This window comes from Lynx rufus, unplaced genomic scaffold (genome assembly GCF_022079265.1).
Source record: "Lynx rufus isolate CCGP_SWC_20201006 ecotype Redwood Valley unplaced genomic scaffold, mLynRuf1.p SCAF_50, whole genome shotgun sequence".
NCBI classification, from domain to species: Eukaryota; Metazoa; Chordata; class Mammalia; order Carnivora; family Felidae; genus Lynx; species Lynx rufus.
The window spans coordinates 938,808-961,618 of record NW_025814868.1 but is presented as its reverse complement, the minus strand read 5'-3'; the positions used below and the strand labels follow the sequence as shown (position 1 = coordinate 961,618).

General features: G+C 67.9%; 1 protein-coding gene across 1 annotated transcript in view; it reads right to left on the bottom strand.

Moving 5' to 3' along the window:
- Positions 1-19,149, bottom strand: part of LOC124527530 (mucin-5B-like) — a 33,994-nt gene extending 14,845 nt beyond the window's left edge. Inside the window, exons 1-33 of the mRNA XM_047100578.1 lie at positions 19,080-19,149; positions 16,900-16,950; positions 16,348-16,398; positions 15,816-16,077; positions 15,576-15,690; positions 15,401-15,491; positions 15,045-15,151; positions 14,088-14,289; positions 13,558-13,683; positions 13,292-13,409; positions 13,055-13,193; positions 12,601-12,711; positions 12,359-12,428; positions 11,818-11,955; positions 11,237-11,401; positions 10,795-10,889; positions 9,693-9,819; positions 9,208-9,463; positions 8,774-8,829; positions 8,579-8,679; positions 8,337-8,488; positions 7,855-7,993; positions 6,928-7,047; positions 6,003-6,182; positions 5,335-5,574; positions 4,401-4,557; positions 3,735-3,863; positions 3,488-3,632; positions 3,364-3,407; positions 3,060-3,281; positions 2,517-2,872; positions 1,069-2,342; positions 52-891 (exon numbers count right to left, since the gene is read on the bottom strand). Coding sequence (XP_046956534.1) covers positions 52-891; positions 1,069-2,342; positions 2,517-2,872; positions 3,060-3,281; positions 3,364-3,407; positions 3,488-3,632; positions 3,735-3,863; positions 4,401-4,557; positions 5,335-5,574; positions 6,003-6,182; positions 6,928-7,047; positions 7,855-7,993; positions 8,337-8,488; positions 8,579-8,679; positions 8,774-8,829; positions 9,208-9,463; positions 9,693-9,819; positions 10,795-10,889; positions 11,237-11,401; positions 11,818-11,955; positions 12,359-12,428; positions 12,601-12,711; positions 13,055-13,193; positions 13,292-13,409; positions 13,558-13,683; positions 14,088-14,289; positions 15,045-15,151; positions 15,401-15,491; positions 15,576-15,690; positions 15,816-16,077; positions 16,348-16,398; positions 16,900-16,950; positions 19,080-19,149 — 6,449 coding nt within the window. The remainder of the gene's footprint in view (positions 1-51; positions 892-1,068; positions 2,343-2,516; positions 2,873-3,059; positions 3,282-3,363; positions 3,408-3,487; positions 3,633-3,734; positions 3,864-4,400; positions 4,558-5,334; positions 5,575-6,002; positions 6,183-6,927; positions 7,048-7,854; positions 7,994-8,336; positions 8,489-8,578; positions 8,680-8,773; positions 8,830-9,207; positions 9,464-9,692; positions 9,820-10,794; positions 10,890-11,236; positions 11,402-11,817; positions 11,956-12,358; positions 12,429-12,600; positions 12,712-13,054; positions 13,194-13,291; positions 13,410-13,557; positions 13,684-14,087; positions 14,290-15,044; positions 15,152-15,400; positions 15,492-15,575; positions 15,691-15,815; positions 16,078-16,347; positions 16,399-16,899; positions 16,951-19,079) is intronic.
- Positions 19,150-22,811: the final 3,662 nt, after the last annotated feature.

Here is a 22,811-nt window from a genome sequence, read left to right as displayed (position 1 = left end):
TGGGTGGTGGGGACAGTGACCCTCTGGGTGGTGGCAGAGGAGGAGGGGTACGTGGCCGTCGTCTGTGGCCCAGGAACCTGCGATAACCTTTGTCCTGTGCTGCTGCTGCTGCTGGTGGGCTCAGGGACCGCAGAGCTGGCACAGTGGCTGTAGTCCTCACAGCAGAGCAGTCGCGCGTGGAAGTTGTGGCAGTAGGGCAGGGGCCCCGGCTGCTCGCGGTTGCGGCACACCAGCCCAAAGCTCACGTTGCACTGGACCACCTGCCCCACGTCCTCCAGGGGCGCATCGGGCACCTTCTCTGATCGGCACTCGATGTCCCGGGGCCGGTCACAGAAGACGTGCCCGGCCAAGCGCCAGACCGCGAAGGTCTCGAAGTCCCCGCCGTCGGGGCCCGGTATGGGGTAGTCCTCGTCGAACCAGTCTGTCCATGCGCACCGTGGCCTGCAGCCCGGGGAGGATGAGGGGGCCGGCCTGGTGGAGCCGGGCCGCGAGGCTGTGGAGAGCGGCGTGGTCCTGGAGGTGGGCCTGCTGGGCCGGGACCAGGGGGTGGCCCGCCCACTGGAGGTCACCACAGGGACCGTGGTGGGTGCGTGCACTGAGGTGGGCTTGCTGGTCGTCGTGGGGATGCCCGGAGAGGAGGAGGGGCTGGGGCTGGAGACCCTCTCTGTGATCCTGGCAGAGGGAGGAAGCGTCTGGCTGGTGGCCACAGAGAGTCTCTGGGTGGTCTGGGGGGAGGAGGGACCTGGCTGGGAGGTGGGGACAGTGACCCTCCAGGTGGTCCCAGAAGAAGGGGAAAGGGTCTGGGTGGTCCTGGGGGAGGAAGGACCTGTCTGGGAGGTGGGGACAGTGACCCTCCAGGTGGTCCCAGAAGAAGGAGGGGCCTGGGTGGTCCTGGGGGAAGAAGGAAGGATCTGGGTGGTCCCAGAAGAAGAAGAAAGGGTCTGGGTGGTCCAGGGGGAGGAAGGAACTGTCTGGGAGGTGGGGACAGTGACCCTCCAGGTGGTTCCAGAAGAAGGAGGGGTCTGGGTGGTCCTGGGGGAAGAAGGAAGGATCTGGGTGGTCCCAGACCAAGGAGGAAGGGTCTGGGTGGTCCTGGGGGAGGAGGGACCTGTCTGGGAGGTGGGGACAGTGACCATCGGGGTGTTCCTGGGGGAAGAGGCCTGGGACCGGGTTACTGCTCTGGTGGAGGCCCCTGGTCCCGGTGACGTCACAGCCCCAGCGGCAGTGCTGCTGGTGCTGGTGGCCGCGGAGGTGGGGCAGTGCGGGGAGGGCTGGCAGCAGAGCGCCCGGACGTTATAGTTGAAGCACATGTTGAACTCGCCCTTCTGGTCCGCGTTCCTACAGACCAGCCCTGTCTGCAGGCTGCAGCTGATCACCTGCCCGATCTGGTCGATGCTGACCTCGGGGTAGCTCTCCGCCCGGCACTGTACGTCCTTGGGCTCCCGGCACAGCTTGCCCCCGGCGGCCCTGATGTTGTCGAAGGTCTCCATGTCCCCGCCCTCCACCCCTGAGGTCGGGAAGTCCACGTCAAACCAGTCTGTCCACTCGCACTGGGGCTGACAGCCGGTCGTGCCCTGGCCGGTGGTTGGCCCGGTTCCCGGGGTTCCCGGCGACGTCTTTGTCGTTGGCGTGGTCGTCTCTGTGGACGGTGGGCTGATGGTGCCGGTGCCGGTCGCGCCCGCTGCCCTTGTGACGGTGGGAGCCACGTGGGTGGGTGTCGTCCCTGACGCCAGGGTGGGTCCCGTCGAGGGGCGCCACGGGGTCTCCTGCGGGGTCGTCCGAGTCCACGGCCCGGCGGTGGTGGTGGCGGTGGCGGTGGGCCCTGCGCAGTGGTCGCGGCTGCAGCAGAGCACACGGATCCTGTAGTTGTAGCACATCTTGAACAGGCCCGCCTGCTCCTCGTTCCTGCACACCAGGCCGAAGCTGGGGTCGCAGTGCACGTGCTGGCCCAGCTCCGCGGGGCTCCTGCCGGGGAAGATCTCGGCCTGGCACTCGATGTCCTCCGGCAGCTCGCACACGGCCCCTCCCGCCCTCCTGATCTTGTCATACGACTCAACGTCCCCCCCGGCCTCCTCGGACTTGGGGTAGTCCTCATCGAACCACTCTGTCCACCGACACCGGGGCTGACAGGTGGTGGTGGCCGAGGCCGAGGAGCTGCTTAGTGTCCGGGTCCCTGTCGTGGTTGTGGCCCCCGTGGACTGGACAGTGGGGGCCCCCGTGGACTGGAGGGTGGGGGCCCCCGTGGACTGGACGGTGGGGGACCGCGTGGACTGGACGGTGGGGGACCGCGTGGACTGGACGGTGGGGGCCCCCGTGGACTGGACGGTGGGGGCCCCCGTGGACTGGAGGGTGGGGGCCCCCGTGGACTGGACGGTGGGGGCCCGCGTGGACTGGAGGGTGGGGGCCAGCGTGGACTGGACGGTGGGGGCCCGCGTGGACTGGACGGTGGGGGCCCGCGTGGACTGGAGGGTGGAGGCCACCGTGGACTGGAAGGTGGGGCCAGACAGGGAGCTGACCGGTGGCTGCTGGGTGGTGGCACCAGGGGAGGTGCCACAGGGCACGTGGTCACAGCAGAGGACTTGCAGCTCATAGTTATAGCATAGCTGGTGGCTCTGCTCACCGTTGAGGCAAGTCAGCCCCCGGGCCACGTCACACTCCACTTTCTGGCCCAGGAGCTGCAGCGGGATGTGGGGGAATTTCTGTGCCCGGCACTCAATGGCCACTGGGGCTGGGCAGACCTCATGGCCCCTCTGCCTCAGGTTCACAAACGTCTCAAAGTCTCCACCTGCCAGGCCAGGCTCTGGATGGCTGCTGTCATGCCAGCCGGACCAATAGCACACTTCCCGCACACACACGGTGGAGGAGGTGGGGACTGAGCCTGTGGGTGGGAGGCAGGAACGTCGTCAGCCTCCCCTGCACGCCCGCCAGCCGTGCCCAGGAGGAGAGGTGACCCAGGCCGTCCCTCACGCCCAGGACGCCCGCACCGACCTGCCACTTGGTGTTCCCTCACCGCCCAGACTGTTGCCCGGACTCCGGGGTTTGGGAGAGGGAGGCAGGACCAGCAGGGTGTCCTCCAGGCTTACCTGTTGTGGAGAGCGGTGTCACGGTGGTGGTGAAGGTGAAGGGTGTCGTGGACGGGGTTCCGGGACATTCCACAGCCTTCCGAACGACGGTCCCGTTGTTTCCACAGATGGCGATCAAACAGGCACCGAGCCCGTCGGTCGTGTTGTAGATGACGTCCTCGAAGTGGTAGGTCCTGCCCTCGTAGGTGCAGGTGCAGGCTGGCAGACAGGGTAGGCGCAGGGCTGACTTGGAGACCCCAGCCCCCAGTCCCTAGCCCCGCGTGGCACCCCTCACCCTTACCTTCGAGGCTGTGCGTGCACCGGAGGCCGCCGGCCGTGCATTCACTAGGGAGGGGAGAGGAGAGAGCTGAGGGCCAGCCCCACCGGGCCGGCAGCCCCCCGCCCCGGCTCGCCCGCCCGCTCACCAGCTCTGGCAGTTCTCTGCCGTGGGGACCCTCGCGCCCACGTCGTGGTAGTTCCCGTCCTCGTCGTAGCAGCCGCACTGGGCCACGCACTTCATCTGGTCCTCGTTGAAGAACGGCTCGCTGGGCGGGCACTTTGGGTAGCAGCCTGGGCAGGGGCGGGGCGGGCAGGAGACTCACCCTCGTGGCCAGGTGGTGGCCGCTGCCCCGGGGCGGCCGGCCCGCCACCCACGCACGACCCTGCCCTCACCTTCCAGGCCCGGCAGGTCGGTCAGGCAGCGGCCGCTCGGGTTCCGGCAGGTCCTCATGCAGGGCGCGCCGCACGGCTGGTAGTGCCACTCGCACTGGCCCTCGCGGTTGTAGTAGTCGCAGAACAAGGCTGCAGGTGAGGGGGCCGACTCAGCGGGCCGGCTCCGGCCAGAGCGAGCCACCAGCGGCCCCAGGCGGGGCGCCGCCCTGGCAACGACGGCCTCCAGGGCCACCCGGCGGCCGGCCGGGCTCCCCCTGCACCCCGACCTTCGACCAAGCCCCGTCCCTCCCCTGTGCCTCCCGCATGGGGCCTCGGGGGGTGTGGGCCCCAAATGCCCGTGACCGGACGCAGCCGCGGGTCCCCCGGCTCCTCGGGGGTGCCGCCTGCCAGGGTGGGGGACCCCGGCCGGAGCGGCTGCCCACTACGCTCCCCTCCGGCCAGGTTCTAAGCGGGCGGGGTCGGGGAGCAGGGCTCTACTGACCCCTCTGGGTTCCGGAACATTCTCCCGTCTGTCCATCGGTGACACCCCTCCCCATTTCACGTTCCTTTCCGACACCCGCCGTCCCCCTCTGCGGGCGACCAGCCTTAACCGCGCAGTGTGTCGCTCCCTGGGGTGGGGGCCCCGCCCTGCCCGCCCTGCCCCGACGACACATCCCGTGAACTCACGGCAGATGTCCGGGGTCCGCCAGGACACGCACACGCCCACGTCGCGGCAGGCCTGGGCGTAGGCGGCCACGGCCGTGCAGAGACACTCACAGTCGCCCCCGGAGTCACAGGCACACGTGTCGCCCACGCAGGCCTCGTAATACTTGGTGGAGTCGACCTGGGGCAGAGGGTGGTTGGTCTGCTCGACAGCCAGTCAGGGGACCGCCAGCCCTACCCCAGCAGGGGGACCATCTGATCCTGGCTTCCCACATCTGCGGTCTGAGACCCGTGACTCCCACCCACCTGGGCACCTCCACCCGCGCCCCGGCCAGCCTGCCCCTCTGTGCCCCTCACCCCTCACCTCTGCTCACATCACACTCAACCACAGACGGCCCTCCCCGTAGCTGTGTCGTGACCCTGCCTGTCTCCTCGGGGTGAGGGGGCGGGCCCCCAACCACACTCCTCCCTTGAGCAGCAGAGCCCAGGGTGAACCCAAGACACGTTTGCCACCAGACCGTTTCCTCCTAAGCGGCCTGCGCGTCACGTCCTGGATCGTGAGACCGTGCTCGTGAGTGACGAGAACTCGAGTTCTCATTAAAGTCACAGGAAGGACTTTGGGGAAGAGTCTCCAAGGCCGACCCCAGTCCTCAGTACTGGTGAAGCCCGGCAGGCCGGGGAATGTGGGTAGGACAGGGAGGTGACACCGGGGGTCTGTATGGCTCACAACCCCGCTTCTAGGGGAATGGGCCTGAGGGGTCAAGGAAAGCTGTGGGATGCTCTGGGTCGGGACCCCTGGGCAGGGCTTGGGGCACAGCGCTTGGATCTCCCACCTGGTGTGCACCCACATCAAGACCGAGCTCAGAGGCCCAGGCCAGACCCAGCCCTGACCAGGAGGGAAGGAGGCAGCCCGACCCTCCAGCCCCCGAGGCCAGAGCGCCCACTTCGCACAGCCCACCTGAGAATGGCAGGCGGCGAAGGTGGCGCTGTTGAGGACACTGCACTGCTTCTGGGCCCAGGACTTGCGGTGCGGGTTGGCGGCGCAGGCGTCCCTGGGGGCCGGGGCGTCGGCGCAGGACGGGGAGAATTTCCAGCTGTTGCCAAACTCCAGGGCGTTGCCCACCACGGACTGGCTCCGCGTGGTGAAGTCATTGACGGCGTTGTCGTCAAAGTTCCCGCACAGCCCGCAGACCCGGCCCTGCACACGGAGGGGGGTGGGGGGGCAGGCAGCATGGGTGTTGGGGCTGCAGGGGGCAGCCCGAGGGAGCGGCGCATAGCCCAGGGGTGACTGCCTGATGCCTGGTGTCCCCAGGGAGTGCCCGGGGAACCTGCAGGCGGATGGGGTGCACAGTGGGTCCTATGGCAAGCGGGCAGGTGGGCAGCCAGATGAACAGGTGGGCAGGTGGGCAAGCAGGCCCGGTGGGCGTGGGGGGACCAGAGAGCAGAGAATGGCTTTCTAACCAGGACTCTGTCAGTCGGTCCCTTGGGTCTCAACACCTGCCTTTTCAGAAGTTGGCACTGTGAGTGGACTGGCCCCAGCCCTCCGTGGATTGTCAGCGGCCAGACGGTCCCTTCTGGGCCAGATCTGTCCCTGCCAGAGGGGGTCCCCAGCCCGCCCACTCTCACCTTGTAGCCCTGCTGTAGTCGGATGAACACGCTGGTCTTTCGGTCCCAGGACACCACCATGCCGCTGCGGGTCTCGACAGTCAGGTAGACGCCCGTGTACCGGACCTTGTACGGCAGGTCTCCGCCCGGCCCCCTCTGCACCACCTTGTGGGTGCCCTCACGCAGGATCAGCTCATAGTTCTGCAGAGGGGCACACGGAGGTGGTGGCAGCCGGGCCGGAGGGGCCAGCCCGGGGGCCACAGGTACTCAGGGGCCCTCGGCACAGGGCTGGTGGGCTCCTGGCTGTCAGCAAACACCAGGCGGGAGGCCAAGCCGACTGGGCTGGGAGGCCGCATAGAAAGCCAGGGCCCCGGTAAGCAGGGGTGCACGGGTCCCAGAGGGAGTCTGCAGGACTGGCCACCCCAACTCGCTGGCCTCTGAGTGAGGCGACCCTGCTCATGCTCTTACCACCCTGTGGGGGAGACGTCCCCCGCCAGCAGTGCGCCTCTCTGCCCGGTGAACTCTGACCTCCCTCTGCTGGAACTGGGCACCCTGATGTGGTGGGCTGAACGCAGGCCCCCAAAAAGGTGTGTCCACATCCTGACCCCTGAAACCCGTGAATGTGACCTTATTTGGAAGGAGGGTCTTTGCAGGTGTCAGCGACGGATGAGCTCATCTGGGACTTAGGGCGAGCCTCAGTCCAACCACAGGTGTCCGTGTGGGAGAAGAGAGGGGCAGACAGGTGGGGGAGGGGCGATGGAGCCCAGGAGCTGGGGGGGAGGGTGTGGTCTCGGCCCTGGGACACCTGCATGGCGGAGTCCTGGCGTCACAACCAAGAGAATGAATTTCTCTGGTTTCGGGTCCGGGCTGCGGTCATTTGTTCAGGTTGCCCCAGGACCGTCAGCTGGAGGGCAGAGGGAGGGAGAAGTTTCCTGGGGGCTCTCACCTCCAGGAAGAGCTTGATGGCCTTAGAGCAGGTGACACCCGTGGTCCCACAGGGGACGTTTTCGGTGACGACGCGGAAAGTCCCGTTTGTGGTGCCGGTGCCATTGCCCCCACAGTAGTCCTGGGACAGGGAGGGGTCAGGCTGCGGGAGCAGGCCGGGCGAGGGGGCGGGGCGAAGAGGGAGGGGGACGGGGACGAAGGGGGGGGGGGGAGGAGGAGGACGGGGCGATGGGCCGGGATGAGGAGGCGGGGTGGGGCGAGGTTGACGGGGCGAGAGGCGGGGACGGGGACGAGGAGGGTGTGGGGGGCGTAGGAGGGCGGGAGCAGGGGTGGGGCGGGGATGAGGAGGGCGGGGCGGGGGGCGGGCACGAAGAGGACGAGAGGGGGCGTGGCCGGGACGAGGAGGGCGGGGTGAGGGGCGAGGAGGGCGGGACGAGAACGAGGAGGGTGGGACGAGGACGGTGGGCGTGGCCGGGACGAAGAGGTTGGTGCGAGGGGCGAGGGGGGCGGGGCGAGGATGAGGAGGGTGAGGTGAGGGACGGGGAGGGTGGGACGAGGAGGGCGGGGCGAGGACGAGAGGGGGCGTGGCCGGGATGAGGATGGGGGGCGAGGGGCGGGGACGAGAGGGGCGAGGGGGGCGGGGCGAGGATGAGGAGAGTGAGGTGAGTGGGACGAAGAGGGCGGGGCGAGGGCGAGGAGGGCGGGACGAGGAGGGCGGGGCGAGGGCGAGGAGGGCGGGACGAGGAGGGCGAGGCGAGGGCGAGGACGAGAGGGGGCGTGGCCGGGATGAGGATGGGGGGCGAGGGGCGGGGACGAGAGGGGCGAGGGCGAGAAGGGTGGGACGAGGAGGACGAGTGGGGGCGTGGCCGGGGCAAGGGGCGGGGCTAGGAGGCCGGGTAGGCGGGGGCAGAGAGGGGGCCAGGCGTACCTGCGCCAGCGTGTACTCGCAACTTCCTTCAAAGCTGTAGCGCTCGCCATCGAAGGTGATGAAGTGGCCGTCCCCGTAGGCCACGCAGGTGCCCAGGCAGGCCTTGCTGCTGCATTCCCACCTGCGGCTCCTGCACGTGCTGCGAGGCGAGGACAGGCGACGGCCAGGTCACGGGGGCCGCCCCGCCCCACTCTCCGGAGGGGTTAAGTGACGCGGCGAGCTCAGTCGCCGCCTGCCACCTGCCTGCCTGCGGCACTCCTGTCTCTCGGCTTCTGAAGCCCTTGGCGCCTGGAGTGCGGCGGGGCCGGAGCCCCTGGCGTCGGCTCTGACCGGCCGGCCACGGCTAGGCCTGGCCCCTGGGGCACCTTCCAAGGACGAAGGGCACACCCCAGGGCTTTCCCGGGGGCGGGGGGGCGGGGGGGGGCGGGGGCAATGTCAGGCCTCGGCCCTGCCCCGCCCCCTGCGGAGTAGCCCCGACCTACCAGGTGTTACAGTCGACCCTGATGGTCTCCCCGGGCTTGTAGGCGGCCTCGTTGTGCAAACAAGGACAGTCCTCCTCCGCCACGCAGCCTCCGCTCCCGTCGGACACCAGCCCCGGGGGGCAGACGCAGCCGGACACGCAGTGAGTGCTGAACTGTGGACCGGCACAGGTCAGTGCCGGTCACCCGCCGTGCCCGGGGACGCCCTCGGGCAGCGCCCTCGCCGTGCCCTCCCGGCCACTCACACAGTCCACGTCCAGCGTGTGGCAGCTCCTGAGACACTCGGCCCCGGGCGCGCCGGCGGAGACGTTGCGGCAGTCCAGGTACACCATGGGGGCCGCGCACCCTGCAGAGGAGGCGGGGCTGGGCTGGGAGGGGCCCCTCCCCCCACCCGGGGCCCGCGGAAGCCCCTCCCTCGGGGCGCTGCCCAGAGGCCGTACCTGAGCTCCTGTGCTCCGCTGCTCCCAGGCAACTCAGCTTCCCACCCACGCACGAGCTGTGACAGACAGACGACCCTCTCTGGACCCCCTGCCCACCCACCACCCCACAGACCTCACCCAGATCTCTGCCCGGCTGGGGGCACCCCTCCCCCGGCGCGGAGAGAAAACCGTCCTGTGCAATGCACACGCCCTCCCTGGGCCCTGGACCCTCAGAACCCTCTGGAGGCCAAGGGAGGGCTACTCTCTTTACAGCAGGACTAAGGGGTGTGGGGGGAGGGGCAAACTTCCCTCCCCAGGGAGCACCTTTGTGTTTCAAAATCCTCTGGGAGACACCCAGGCATCTTTGCGTGTGAAACAGGGTGAGGAGACCCTCGCTCTCCTGGGATGGGGCACAGTGATGTGGGGGGGGGGCATGGGCCCAGCTGGCCCCTTACCACACCACGCTGTCGTCGTGCACCACCTCCCCCGGGGCCACTGCAGAGCCACGGAAGTAGCAGGGACAGGCCTCAGCGGACACGCAGGCACCCGAGTCGTCCAGGAAGGTGCCCGAGGGGCAGATGCAGCCGTCCACAGGCACGAAGGTGACGCCGCAGGTGACGTCGACCTGGCTCAGAGCGCGGCAGGTGGGTTGGCAGCCGGCCACCACATAGCTGTAGTTCTGGGACTTGGGGCAGCTGCTCACATACTTGGCTGGGGGCAGGGGCAGCGCTCAAGTCAGTGGCTGGATGGCCCCCTCCAAACCGGTGCTTAAGCAGCCCAAGACTCAGTTTCCCCTCTGACACCCAGGGATGGTGGGACCACGAGGTCCTTGGTTGGCCCGACCGGGGAAGCCAGAAGCTGTGGCTGAGAACATGTGGGTGGGGGGTGGCTGCCCCCCCGCCCCCAGCTGGTGCGGCCAGAGTGGCTCGGGGACACTCACCGCACACGCCGTCCCTCCAGCCTCTGAGCAGCACCCCCTTGGCGGCACAGGCGCGCACGTAGGAGGACAGGGCCGCACACAGACAGTCCTCGCTCTTCTGACAGTTGCACGTGTCGAACATGCAGTGCTGGGGACGGGGCCGTTGGGGACCGTCAGGAACCCCAGCCCACCGAGGCCCCTCCTCTTCCCGTGGATTCTTCCTGGGACCCCTGCCTGGACTGGGAGGTCCACCCCGAGGAGGCCCCTCGGCACAGATGGGCGGAAAGCGGCCCCCAGGAGGGGCACACCGCACGCTAAGCGACTGCAGAGGCCCGGTCAGGGGGCAGCAAGAAGGCGTGAGACCAGGCTATGGTCAGGGTCAGGAGGGAGCGCCGCAGGACAGGGCCAGGGTCGGCCACATCCCACGTACGTCAGGGGTTGTGCTGCGTGTGGGGGACACAGGTGGGGTGAAGAGGGTGCCATCCCCAGAATGGGCAGAGGTGGGCCTGGGCTTTCCACCTGGAGATGCTCCTGATGGTGCATTTTAGGGCTTTGAGCTTCTGGGAAAGTGGCCCATGAGCCAAGTGTTGTGAAGGATGTGTGGAAACCCTAACCCACGGGGCCTGAGAAAGTGAGCTTATTGCAAACAGGGTCTTTGCAGGTGCTATTGAGACGAGGTCATGGGGATGGTCCCCGATCCAGCATGACTGGTGTCTTTAAGGAGGGAATTTGGACACAGACACAGGGGAGGGGCCAAGGCCGTGTGACCAGGGAGGCAGAGGTTGGGGTGACATGGCCACAAGCCCAGGGACACCTGGAGCCCCGAGAAGCTGGGAGAGGCAGGAAGGACCTTCTCTGTAGCCTTAGGAGGGAGCATGGCCCTGCCCACACCTTGATTTGGGGCTTCTGGCTTCTAGGACCGGAACAGAATCAATATTTCCAGTTTTTAGTGAGCTGGTCCGTGGCCACAAACACCCCGACAGTGATGGTGCTAAAAGCCCCGGGCAGCCCCGGGTAGGACTGACCGACCAGCCCGCCGTGCTGTGAGTGGTCCTCGAGACAGGAGACCACCAAGGGGAGGCTAAGGGGTAGGGGGCGGCTCCAGGTGGGGCAGGGGTCTCACCGAGTGGAAGGGTGCAGGGTTGAGGACAGAGTGACAGGGCGAGAAGGCTCCGGCAGGGTCGGTCAGCAGGGAGCACCAGTGCTGGGCGTAGTTCTCTGGGACAAGGGTGGAGGCTGGCTGGCCGGGGGGAGGCTGGCTGGCCGGCACCCACACACCTCCTCCCCCTCGCCCGCCCCCTCAGGCTGCCTGCGCTCCTGCACACAGGCCCTGGGGGGCCCCACGGCCCCCAGAGAGCTGAGCTGGGATTTGGGGCTTGCCCACTGTGCTGAGGGGGCAGGAAGGTGCTCCTCCCCGAGACAGGCTCTGAGCACTCTGGCCTGCCCGACTTCACCCCAGGCCACGCACACCCGGACACCAGGGGTCCCCCAGGGCCTGGTGAGATGGGAGGTCTTGGCTCCCAGCCCAGCCCTCGTAAACGGAGGGCCCCCGGAGGCGGGAGTACCGTTCTCCACGCTGAGGGAGCAGGGGTCCTCGAAGCTGTTCTTGACGTTGGGGCAGGCGGCCTGGGTCTTCCAGGTGTTGGCGAAGGCGGCGGCCGTGCCCTCCACCACGCCGCTGAGGGTCCGGAAGTCATCGGCCTGGTTCTGGTTGAAGTTCCCGCACAGGCCTGGGGGCCGGGGCCCAGGGATGGGGCATTAGCAGGGTGTCCGGCCTGGCCATCCGGGGGGCCTTGCTCCCTGGCTCCTCCTCTCCTCTAGAAACCACCACACGGCGATCCAGCCCCGAACCCCCATCCCAGGAGTGGTTCCAGAGCCATCCGTAGGTGAGCCCCGATGGGGATCAGCCGCTGTGCAAAGCCTGACCTCGTAAGGGCAGCACGGCTTGCTCTCCGTTCCCCCAAGTGCCCTCCCTAGGGCCACACATCACATTCGGGGTGCCCTCGGCCGGTGCAGGAGTGTCCACTGTGCCCTGGGAGCAGCCGCCTCCCGACTTTCACCTCCTGCCAGACTCTTCCCGTCCTGCCCGCGGCCTGGAGCTGAGTCCGGGCACCAGCCCCCTCCCGGCCCGTCGGCGGAGCCTCACCGCACATCTGTCCGTGATAGGAGGGGTCCAGCCTGAGGAACACCTGCATGAGGGGCACCAGCTGAACCTGCAGCTGCAGCCCGAGGCCCGTGTGCACCAGGACGAAGAAGGACGTAGGCCTGAAGATGGTGATGTTGGCTGCCGGGGGGTGGGGACGGAGTCAGAGTCTGCGTGGGGGCCAGGCCTGGCCAGACGGAGCCCCCTTGCTCCTGGGACAGCCAGGAAGCAGGGAGGGTCCCCTCGGGATGGACTGGGAGGATCCGGGCATCTGGTGGGCCCGCGCCACCGCTCTGGGACCCAGGGGTGGGCGGAGCTCCTCTGCAGGTGGTATTGGCAGTGACCACTCGTGATCCCCGAGAGGCTGCACCCCCAGTGTGTTCGGCCCCGGTCCCCACGGTAGCCGAGGGGGGAGCATTGACATCCCACGTGCAGATGAGAAACCAACCATGGGATATTCCGGAACTGCCCCGGGCCACAGAGAACCAGACTTGGGAGCAGACCACCTGGCTGCAGTGCGGCCCGGCTGTCCCAGACCGCATACCTGCTGACACGGGCAGCCGCGTGTGCACGGAGTTCATGAATACCCCGCCGCTGGCCTGGATCTGAATGATCTGGTGAGAGGAAGCGGCCAGGTCAGCTGGGGGAGGAGCCTGCCCCGCCGGGGAGCACTCCCCAGGGGCCAGCCCAGCAGAGCCAGAGCCGGGAGGGGACCCCTGGCCCCTAACGTCGGACCAAGACCTCCACCCTGTCCCCACCCCCTTTCCCAGCGGGACCCTCACCCACCGTGTCCCCGCCGTTCACGCTGAGCGTCACCATTTTGAGGCAGTTCTCGTTGTCCGTCAGGCCACATTTCCGCAGCTCGGCCAGCACAGTGAAGCCGTTGCCTGCACATTTCTGACAGGGCAAGGCCCACCAGGGCGCTGGGGGTCGGCCGCTCCCGAGCGCGGGCAGGGAGGGGGCTGCGTGTTCGTGTGTGGCGCCCCTGTTCCCAGGACCGTGCGTGTGGGGTGGAGGCTGGCCCCTGTGGCCACCTCCAGGCAGGCAGCTCGTCTCGGGGCCTGGGAGCCCCTTGGCCCCGCGAATGTGAGCCTAGGGGCTTCCCTTTGGGGATGGAACCCCAGGAGGGGACCGGGGGGGGGGCTTCACCTACTCTGATGGCCATCACAGGACCCTTCCCAGGGGCAGGGAGGCCTGAGAGTCCCAGGACAGGCCCAGCAGGTGGGGACTGCGACCGTACCTTGGACAGGACGTAGCTGCAGTCCCCATGCACATCGTAGAGTCTCTCATCGTAGGTGGAGATGTGGGACCCGCCCTGGACGGAGCAGGTGCCAGGGCACGGAAGGTTCTGGCATTGCCACAGCCCCCCAGAGCAGGTGCTGGGAAGGGAGGCCATGAACAGAGGAAGCGTGGTGTGGGGGAGGTAGATCCCCTCCCATGCACCCCCACCAAGGGCAGGGCCAGCCAGGAGGCGTACCAGGAGCTGCAGCTGGTGGTGAAGGAGGCCCCCGGGGCGTAGGTGTGGCCGCCGTGGGTGCATGGACACTGTTCTAGGGGCAGGCAGCCCGTGTGGGTGACGTCATCCAGCACCGTGCCTGCGGACAGCGGGGGGCAGGGGGTTGTGAGCGGGCTGGGTCGGGTGTTGGCAACACAGTGACTGGAGGCAGCCGGCGGTTGGGGGGGGGGGGGTTGGGGGCAGAGGGCCTGGCTGGGGGACAGTCCCCGAGGGCCAGGAGGACCTGCCTGGGGGGCAGAAACAGCCATCCACACAGTGGTCCTCGCAGAGCTGGGAGCGCTCCGGGTTGGAGCAGGTGTCCGCGCAGGGCGAGCCGCATTCCCGCTGCTGTGTGTTGAGGGGGCAGGTCCAGGCTGTGGGGGGAGGCAGCGCTTGGGCCCCGGAAAGCCACCCGGGCGCGGGGCAGGCGGCTGCTCCCAACCTTTCCCGTGTCGTCAAGGGCCCCCCAAGGTCACAGCTGAGCCGGGGAGCCCCTCGTCTTGGGAGGCTGGACCTCCCTGCTCCTAGCTCCCACTGTCTTCTGGGTGAGGCGGCCCTCCTGTGCCCACCTGGGCTGTACCAAGGCCGGGTCCTCCCTCTGGGCCCCCCACACTCCCTTCTGTCCCCCTGCCCACCCTCTCGCTGTAGGACCCCCCAAATGACTCCACTTGCCCTGGGTCCCCAGCCAGATGCCAGATGTCCTGTCCCTCGCCCCCTCCCCACCGGGACCCAGTGTGGGCGTGGGGCCTGGTGCTGGCCCCGGCCAGGGGGCACTCACGGCAGAGGTCAGGACCCCTCCAGTTCTGGGGCTGTCCCCCTGCATGGGCACACTGGCGGGAGTACTCGGCGAAGGTGGCACACGGGCAGTCCGGGCAGCGGCACAGATCCTGGGTGCAGGCGGCCACGTACACGGCAGGGTCCACCAGTGTGTTGCAGTCCGAGAAGGCCGGGCCCAACAGGGTGCGGTGGCAGATGCCCTCCTGGGGAGCACAGGGGTGTGGCACCCTCCACCCTCGGTGCTTGTGGGGGGTCCAGGCCAGGGGGCCCCTTTCCCCCCTTGAGGTTCCTTTCATCTCTCCATCTGTCCGTCCACCCATCCGTCCTTCTCTTTAACCACAGTGAACTTGCTAGGTGCAGGGCTCGGCTTGGCTCTGGGAGTGACCCGGGACCGTGGACTCCACCCACCCACTCAGGGCTCCAGGCCACATCTGCCCATGGTGTGAGCACCCAGGAAAGGTGTGATGCAAAGAGAAGTGGGAAATGAGGGCACCTGTGTGCCCACTGATGAACCCCTATTCTTTCCCCGGCACCCCTGCCCCTGCCCCCCAGGCGGCTGGGCCTGGGCTCCACATCCTGACTTGAGGCTCTGAGGGAGATTCTGTTGGTTTGGGCCTCCTGGAGCTTCCAGGCCACTTCTACCCGTGGAGGCCTCCCCGCTCCCGCGTGGGGCTTCTTCAGCTGGGCTCCTAAGTGCCCACCACGGACCGCCTACGTGTGGACACGTATTCGCATACCCGGATGGGCACACGTGTAGCCCACGGCCCGCACACGTAGAACATTCGTTTGGTAGGTGGAAGCTCAGACGGTGTCTCCGAGGTGGGAGCCGTGTCCCCTGCCCCCCCGGGGCTTGGAGACCCTCCGCCCGGATGCCTCAGGGCCCAGCCCAGGAAGCCTGAGATGACCATCCTGGGAGAGCGGGGGCTGGGGGCAGGCCGGGCCCCAGAGAGGCGCTCACCCTATCCGTGCAGTTGTTGGCGGGGGAAGGTAGGGGGTCCTGGCATTGCTCTGTGGGCCCATCCAGCTTCTGGAGATTTCCAAACTGGAGAGGGGTCAGCCTGGCGTCTGTGGAGAGATGCTGGGGTCAGGGTGCTGAGGGTCCGTGGGGCCAGTGCAGGGGATGGCTGCCTGGGGACCCCTGCCCGTGCCCAGGGCACCTGAAACCTCTCTGGGGCGTCGCTGGCTTGAGTATTGCCCCCACCCCGATTTGCTCTCCACCCAGAGCCTGGGTAAGGCCACCCCAAGGCTGCCCCCTCCAGGCCTCCTCAGGACAAGCCAGCCCTCAGCTTTCTGCTGCCCCAGGGGGGCACTCACTATGGGCATAGAACTCGTTGACGGCCCGGAGTCCGTTGAAGTCCCCACACAGACCACACGTCTGGTTGGCGTACTTGGGGTCCAGCTCCAGCTGGGGGCAGAAGAGAGGCAGCTCCAGCCTCTGGGAGGCTGTCCCCAGTGGGGGGGGGGGGCAGACAGGTGGGGGCGTCCTCACCAGGGCGGCTTCCTCTCTGTTCCACAGGAAGGTTAGCACCAGCCGGACGTCAACCTTGATGTAGACACTGCTCTCCTCTACCAGGACGCCGGCACGGCTGTAGGGCAGCTCCTCCCTGGGGTGGAAATTTCTGGTCCTCCCAGGGCCAGGGTGCGCAGCAGGGTTCGGCGCCCCCCAGCAGCCCTGAGCCCAGAACCCGCCCCAGAGGCCCGGCCCTTCCCCGGCCCGGACCAGGCTCACCGCTGCCCGTTGATGAGGATCGAGCCGTTGGAGGCCTCCAGCACCAGCCCCTGGGTCTTGAGGATGATGTGGGTGATGGTAGGCCTGGAGCCGGCCAGGCCGCGGCGGACCTGGATGTTGAAGTCCTCGTAGGCGGCCCCGCAGTGCATGGAGAGGACGTAGTTGCACAGGCCCGGGAAGCGGAAGACGTCCCCGTCGAAGGTCTTATAGTGGAAGTCGCCCCAGGTGCTGCACACCCGCCCGTTGTGCGCGGCGTTCGGGGCTGTGGGGAGAGCGTGGTGAGGCCCCGGCAGGTGCCACAGGCCTCGCCCGGCCACCCACGGGTAGCCTTTTCCAGGTTGGGGACGGGGAGCTCGGAGGGCAGCCAGGAGGGCTGAGAGCACTGCCCCGGCATCCGGGGTCGGCCCCCACAACTGTCCACAGGGCGCGCTCCCAGACAGACCCAAGGCCATCCAGCTGCCCATGCCACCCCCGCGTCAGCCCCCAGAGGGGCAAGCCCCCGCCCCGTCAGCGGCGGGCAGCGTCCACTCACAGCTCATGGTGGGGAAGACGGTGATGGGCGGGATGATGGTCATGCTCCGAGCTGCAGAGTGAGGGCTGGGTTACACTAGAAATGTGGCCAGGCAGGGAATGGCCCGGGATACTCCTTCCCGGGACCTCTATCCTCCTCACAGGCCGGCCTAGGGCAGCAGCCGCCCTGACTCAGCCCAGGGAGCCCCCAAACTAGGGCTGTCCCCTCCTGGACCCTCCCATCCAGCCAGGACACACTGCTGGCCTGGGCTTTACTGTGTGTGTGTGTGTGTGTGTGTGTGTGTGCGCGCGTGCACGTGTCCAAGTACATGACCGTGTGTGCACGTGTGTGAGCATTTTGGCCTCTCTGCTCTGTGCCTTAGCTTTCTTTGGCCCATCCCCTCTGCAATCCCTTCTTGTGGGCAGGTGGGATCCAGGAGGGTCTCTGTGTGACATGTGGCTCCTGTAGAAAGGGGTCTGTCCCCCCCCCCCCGTCCAGATCCCCGGCCCACCCCGAGCCCAGCCCCTTCTGTTTGCTCGGGAGGCCTCGGCGCCCAGAACCCAGGCCGCATACCGACGTCCACCCTCCGACTGTTCACAGCAGGCTCCGTGCTGCCCTGGGTCTCTGCAGGGAAAGGGGACGGGAGTCAGTGAGAAGCTGGACATTTGCCATCCCTTCCCGGGCAGGCTTCAGGGTGGTGGCCACGTGACAGGGTCTAGCCTCCCCACCACTCTACGTGGTAGCTGTCGTGGCCTCCGCGGGGATGGGGGTTCCCGCGGGGAGCTGCGTCTGGTGGCCTTGCCCTGACTCCCACTCTCCCCATCTACGAATGCAGAGTGCTGCCTCATCTGGCCGTGACCCGGCAGCTGCTGGCTCAGGGCGGGAGAATGGAATCAGGAAAAGGCGTTGGCCCGTTGACCCTGGCCACCCTGGAAGAGGGTTCGGCCCCATCCCAGGAGTCCCCTGGAGAAGGACAAAGACCAGTTTTGTTGGGGAGAAGGACACACGCAGTCAGGGAGGCTTCTGGGCGTGACTTAGCAGAAACCCAAGACCAGAGTGAGATTCGAGCTAGAACCATCCATCATGGTGGGGGCGGGCCTGGAGGCCTGGGTCCCGGGATGGCTGCCCGGGGGGCCTGTGTGCCACCGCCTGCAGGCAGGGCTTCCTCCGTCGGCCCGGCCATGGCTACGCCCAGGTGCTCACCCCCAGCGGCCCGGCCCCCACAGCCCCTCGCTGCCTTGGGGAGCAGCGGGGAGCCCTCCCTGGCCCCTCTGCCGGGCTCAGGCTGGGGCACCCCTCCACACGGGCCCTGTACTGCTTCCTTCCGTCTGCCGGGGGTCTGCACACTCAGCCTAACACCGAGCCTTGTTGGGGAGTGGCTGTCAGGCCCCCGACGTCCCCGTGTCCCTGGTGGGGCCAGCGCAGCAAGGGGTCAGGTGAGGCCACCGCCACAGCTTCCTGTCCGTCCTTCCCAGCGGGGACCTCGGACGCACGCAAGCCACGGGCACCGGCGGGGCAACGAGCTTTCCTTCGGAAGGCCCCTCCCGCAGCTGCTGCCTCTGTCCACCCCCGCCCCACGGGCCGCGCCCCACAGTCAGAAACCAGGGGTTTTCCCGCAGGTGCAGCGAACCCTGCACCCCCATCCCCGTCCTGGGCCGGTTTCTACGAGAAGTGGCTCCACTCGGGGCCGGTGGCCTCGCGAGACCCGGGCTCCGTTGCCCAGCCAGGAAAATGCCCGCTGCCAACTGCCCCCCTCCCCAACGCCGTGGTCGACAGCGCACCCTCTGAGTGAGCCCCCTCGTCTCAGACCTCTTTTGCCTGCCCCTAATGGGATCGGCCCCCCAGAGAGGAGCGGGTGGAGGCTGAGGCGGCTCGCTGGGGAGGCCCAGTGTCCGGGCACCTGGTCTGAGGCCAGCGCGGCCCAGAGGAGCCCGGGGGAGCCGGCTGAGTAGGAGCCCCGGCTGCGCAAACCAGCAGACAGGCACCCGAAGAGCACAGCAGGCTGGGGTATGTGGCCGCCCAGTGGGAGCTGCTACGGGGAAGTCCCCACCTCCCAGCCCTGCTGGGAGGCGGCTTGGGGCAGGGGCTCTGGGAGACCAGCACCGCCCCCCCTGCCCCACCACAGATGGAGAGAGCTCAAGCTGGTGTCCACCTGCCCGGACCCCCAAACCCGGCTGGGGCCCAGGGAGGAGGCCTTGCGGGAGCAGAGCTCAGGGCCGGGGCCGCGGTGGCCGGGGCTCCAGGCCAGCCCTGCCGGGCGTCAGCCAGGCAGCCCCTGAGGCCGTATCTTTCATATTGACAGAAAGTATCAGGGCTGCGGGTGCTTCCCCCTGATGCTGAGAGCCCGGGCCTACGGCAGAGGAGAGGCGGGCTGGCGGGCTGGGAAGAGCCTCGCGGCAGGTGAGGTGCGAAGTGTCTGACGTGGGTCCGCGGGCTCATCGCCTGTCAGCCGTTCCAACCCTGATTTGAGGAGGGATTTTGGAGCCGCTCCAGGAACTACCCTGACGGCTGTCGCCCTCACAGGGACCTGAGAGGTGCCAGCCTTGGGCCCCTCACCCGGCCCGCACCCCCAGACCCTCTTGGTGGTTTGCCCAGGGGACCCAGCTTCTCCTGGGTGCAGACCGAGAGCCTGGGGGCCCCACTGAGGACACACGGGGCGGGGGCCGCCCTGCCCATTTCAGGCAGGAGAAACCCCGGGCGGTGGCCTGCGGAGGCCTGTCTGCGGCAGAGAGGGAGCCGGTCTTCGGTCTTACCTGTCCTCTGCACCAAGAGCAGGGCCACAAGGGCCCAGGCCAGCGCCAGGCACCCACTCGGGGCACCCATCCTGGGGGCTGGCACAGCGGCGGGCCGGTGGCAGAGAGGCAGAGGGCCCCGGTGCTCGCTCCCTGGGGGCCCCGGGGCTTATATAGCAAGAAGTCTTGGCCCCAAGCCCAGCTCCTGGGCAACGCAGGGCTCCGTCCTTTCCCCCGAGCCGACCACGTGTGTTTGCTCTTGGGGAGGGGCCGAGGCAGGAAAGAGGCCTGGAGGAGGAAGGATTTGTGGCTGTGGGCCCCAGATTCACAGGACCCCTGCCCCCCCCCATCCCACCCCACAGCTTCTGAGAATCGGAGAGGGGCCGGCCGCCTGGGCCTCCCTGGTCCTGCCTCGCTCACACAGTGGGGAGGTGGTCAGCACGCCCACACACTCAGTCCCCATGTTGAGCCCCCCGGCCCCGGAGTCTGGCTGAGGCTGAGAGGCGGGACTGAAGGGGACACGGCCTCCGCCATCGGGCAGCCTGGGGCACTGGCCCGGGGCGCTGACCGCAGGTCCCTGAGGAGTGGGGAGCGACGTGGGGCTGTCATCGCTGGGGGCCTGGGGCTCCTGCTCAGCTGGGCTGCGGTCAGCTGCACGTGGAGGGTGGGGTCCCTGGTCTGCAGAGCTTGGGGGTGGGGGAGACTCCGTGCCAGAGACCTTGGCCATGCTCACCAGTGCCCCCTGCACATCTCTGTCACCAAGTTCGGATTTAAGGAGAAACAGAGTGGACACCCGGGCTGGCTCTTGCCCAGCACCTGCCCTGGCATGTCTGACCCTCACCTTGTTCCTGAGGCTGGCTCGGTGACCTGAGGCGGGGTGGCACAAAGGAAGCTATTGTTCCCCGGGTCCCTGACACGCCAGGACCCTCCCCTGAGGGCAGGCTGCGCCCCGGCCAATGCGCGCACACGCCGATGTGCCCCTGGAGGGCCCCCAGCAGGGCTGATGGGACACCAGGGGCTGGTGTCTCAACCCCAGTACTGCCCCGACCGGGAGCCACGAAGGCCCCGCTCCCCAGCTGGCGCGGCTGGGCTGCGGGGGCGGGGGGGGGGGTCACACGATAACCTCTCCCCTGGTCGGTGAACGGCTCGCCTGGCACGCCGTCCCCTCTGACTCACACTCCAGGCGTCTTACTCCGGGCATCCTCACCCCAAGCCTGAGCGCGTCTGAGTGCCTTGCGGGGCGGCCCCCGGTGGGGAGCACAGGGCCCCTGCGGGTGGGGGCGGCTTCCCCATTGGTTTGGGTGGGGAGCGGCGAGGTGCACCCTGTGTCCTCTGCACCTGCCTTTTCGGGGTTAATTCATAGACGCAGAGCTGCTGGGGGCAGCGGGCAAGCTGTCTTCAAAGCTCTCAACCATGTGCCCGGCCGCCGCCCCTCAGCACGGCTGAGCCCCGCTGCCCAGGCTGTGCATGTCTGCAGGCTCGCCTCGGAGGTCCGGGATCTGCTTTTCACTTGGCTGCCGGCGTCTCCAGAGCAGGGCGCACCCCCTGTACCTGCAGGGTGCAGTCTCCTGACATCAGAGCTCCCGCAGTCGGGCCTGGCATGGGGCCCGCTTGCGTGCACGGCCCTGCCAACCTCCGGGGCTCCCGCAGCCCGAACCCTCGTGGCCCGACCCCCTCTGCTCCCCCGAGTCCCCCTCTCAGTCCGTGCCCTGCTGGCACATCCTCAGCCCCCCACCCCCGACTCAGCTAGCACCCTGCAGCCTTCAGAGGGCCCCCGCGAGCCCCGTGTGGGGCGGTCCTCACCCCCCACACACGTGAGCAACCCGGGCCACCTTGGACTCGGGACCCGAATGGAAGTTATTTAGGGCCTCAGGTGTGTCGTCTCGGAAGGAGGGCTTCATGCAGGCACGGGCCTCACCCACTGTTCACAGCTGGCACACAGTAGGCACTCGGGAAGCGCACCGGACCAGCGAGGCGGAGACCTGGCTGCCGGCGTGGCCCGGATACCGCCCTGGTCCTTCCCCACGAGCACCGTCCTCTGGGCAGAGGCGGGTGGGGATTGAGACATCCCGGATGCAGCGCCTCGGAGCCCAGCCTGTTTGCTCAACCAGTTTACCTGTTCACACTTGAGAGAGCCGAGGACAGAAGACGAGGAAGGGGAGCGGGCTGCCGGGAAGGACAGGCCTCCTGGGGCTCGGGAGGGCTCCCCCAGGGGCCACGCCAGGAGCCTGTCCATCCTCGGGCTCGCAGGGCCTCTCCCCGCCCACGGACCCCACGGGGCCGTGCGGAACCCAGAGGCCGACTGCCCCAGCCCGGCCCCACAGCCTGGTGCACGTCGCTCAAGGGCTTGGTGGGCACACAGGGGTGTGTGAGCTCACCCCTCCCCAACCGCCCACAGTGCAGACCGAGGACGAGGGCCCCAGGACGCATCAAGCCTCAGGCATTTACTGAGTCTGGTGGTGTGCCCGGCTCCAGCCGGGGCACCGAGGAGGAGGGTCCAGGAGGATCGGGGCATGGCCCTGGGGAGCCGCAGGCATGGCTGGTTCTAGGTCTGCTCAGAGCCCGCCCTGGGTTGGCCTGGGAGTGGGGCCTTTTACACCTGCTGCCTCCTGGGCCCCAGACCTCTCTGTGTGGCCACAACGGATGGGAACCGTGGGGGTCCCGGCAGCCCTGGTCTACACCCCATAGCTCAGGGGCCCAGTGCTGTGACTAACAGGCTAGAACCTGACAGCCCTAGGCTGGGTGATCCAGGTGCGGAGCGGGCCCAGGCCGGGAAGCACCCCAGACCCCACACGTGGGTGACAAGCCACTCTCTCCTGGGCCTTGGGATGGCTGGGCCTTGTCCCTGCTCCCAGTGCACTCAGGGTATTTCCAGCGAGACTCAGGGTGTCAGCCTGCCCCAGAAAGAGCAGGTGGAGGACGCGTTGGGCCACCACGGCCCCCCAGACCTCCAGCTGGTCCATCGACAGACATTACCGAGCACCCCGGCCCCAGGCTGGGCACTTGGGATACAGAGAGGTGGCCGTGACCGCCCCGCTGGTGACTGGTCGCTGGTCGGGAGGGCAAGTCACGGCGTTGGGGGTGGGGGGGGTGGTGGCTGTGGGGGGATGGGCATCCTGGTCCCTGGAGCCACCCCCACTGTGAGAAGGACTGTGCCCCTTCCTCCCACCCTGCCTTGGGGGGAGACTACGAGCCCTCAACCTCTCCTCTTGCTTTTTCCTGGTCTTCACAGAGATCGCTTCCCTTGCCCGTGTCCTCTCTCCCTCCCTCCCTCCCTCCCTCCCTCCTTCCCTCCTTCCTTCCTTTCTTCTAGCAAATTCTGAGCCCCAGGGTGGTACTGCCCTGGGCACTGGGGATTCCACTGGGACAAAAAGAACAGCACACAGGACCATGTGGGGCAGTAATAGGGGCCTTGGAAGGGCCAAGAGAGAGTGACAGCTCTGTGTGGGGCGGGGCGCAGCCGTCCCCACCCCCCTCTCCATCACCTTTGGTCTTTCCTGTAAGAGACTCCGTCCGTCCGTCACGCAACTCCCACCCCACCCCACCGCCCTGGCCCCTGGCGCCCGCTCTCTGCTCTCTGTCTTGGATGAGGCGATTCAGGGCCCAAGCGAGTGCAGTCTGCACCATTTATCCTTCTGGGTCTGGCCCGTTTGCTGAGCTTCGTGTCTGCAAGGCGCCGCGTGCGGGCAGGTGTCAGAATCCCCTACCTTTTTAAAGCCCCGTAACATCCCACCGTTTGAATACGTCGCGTTT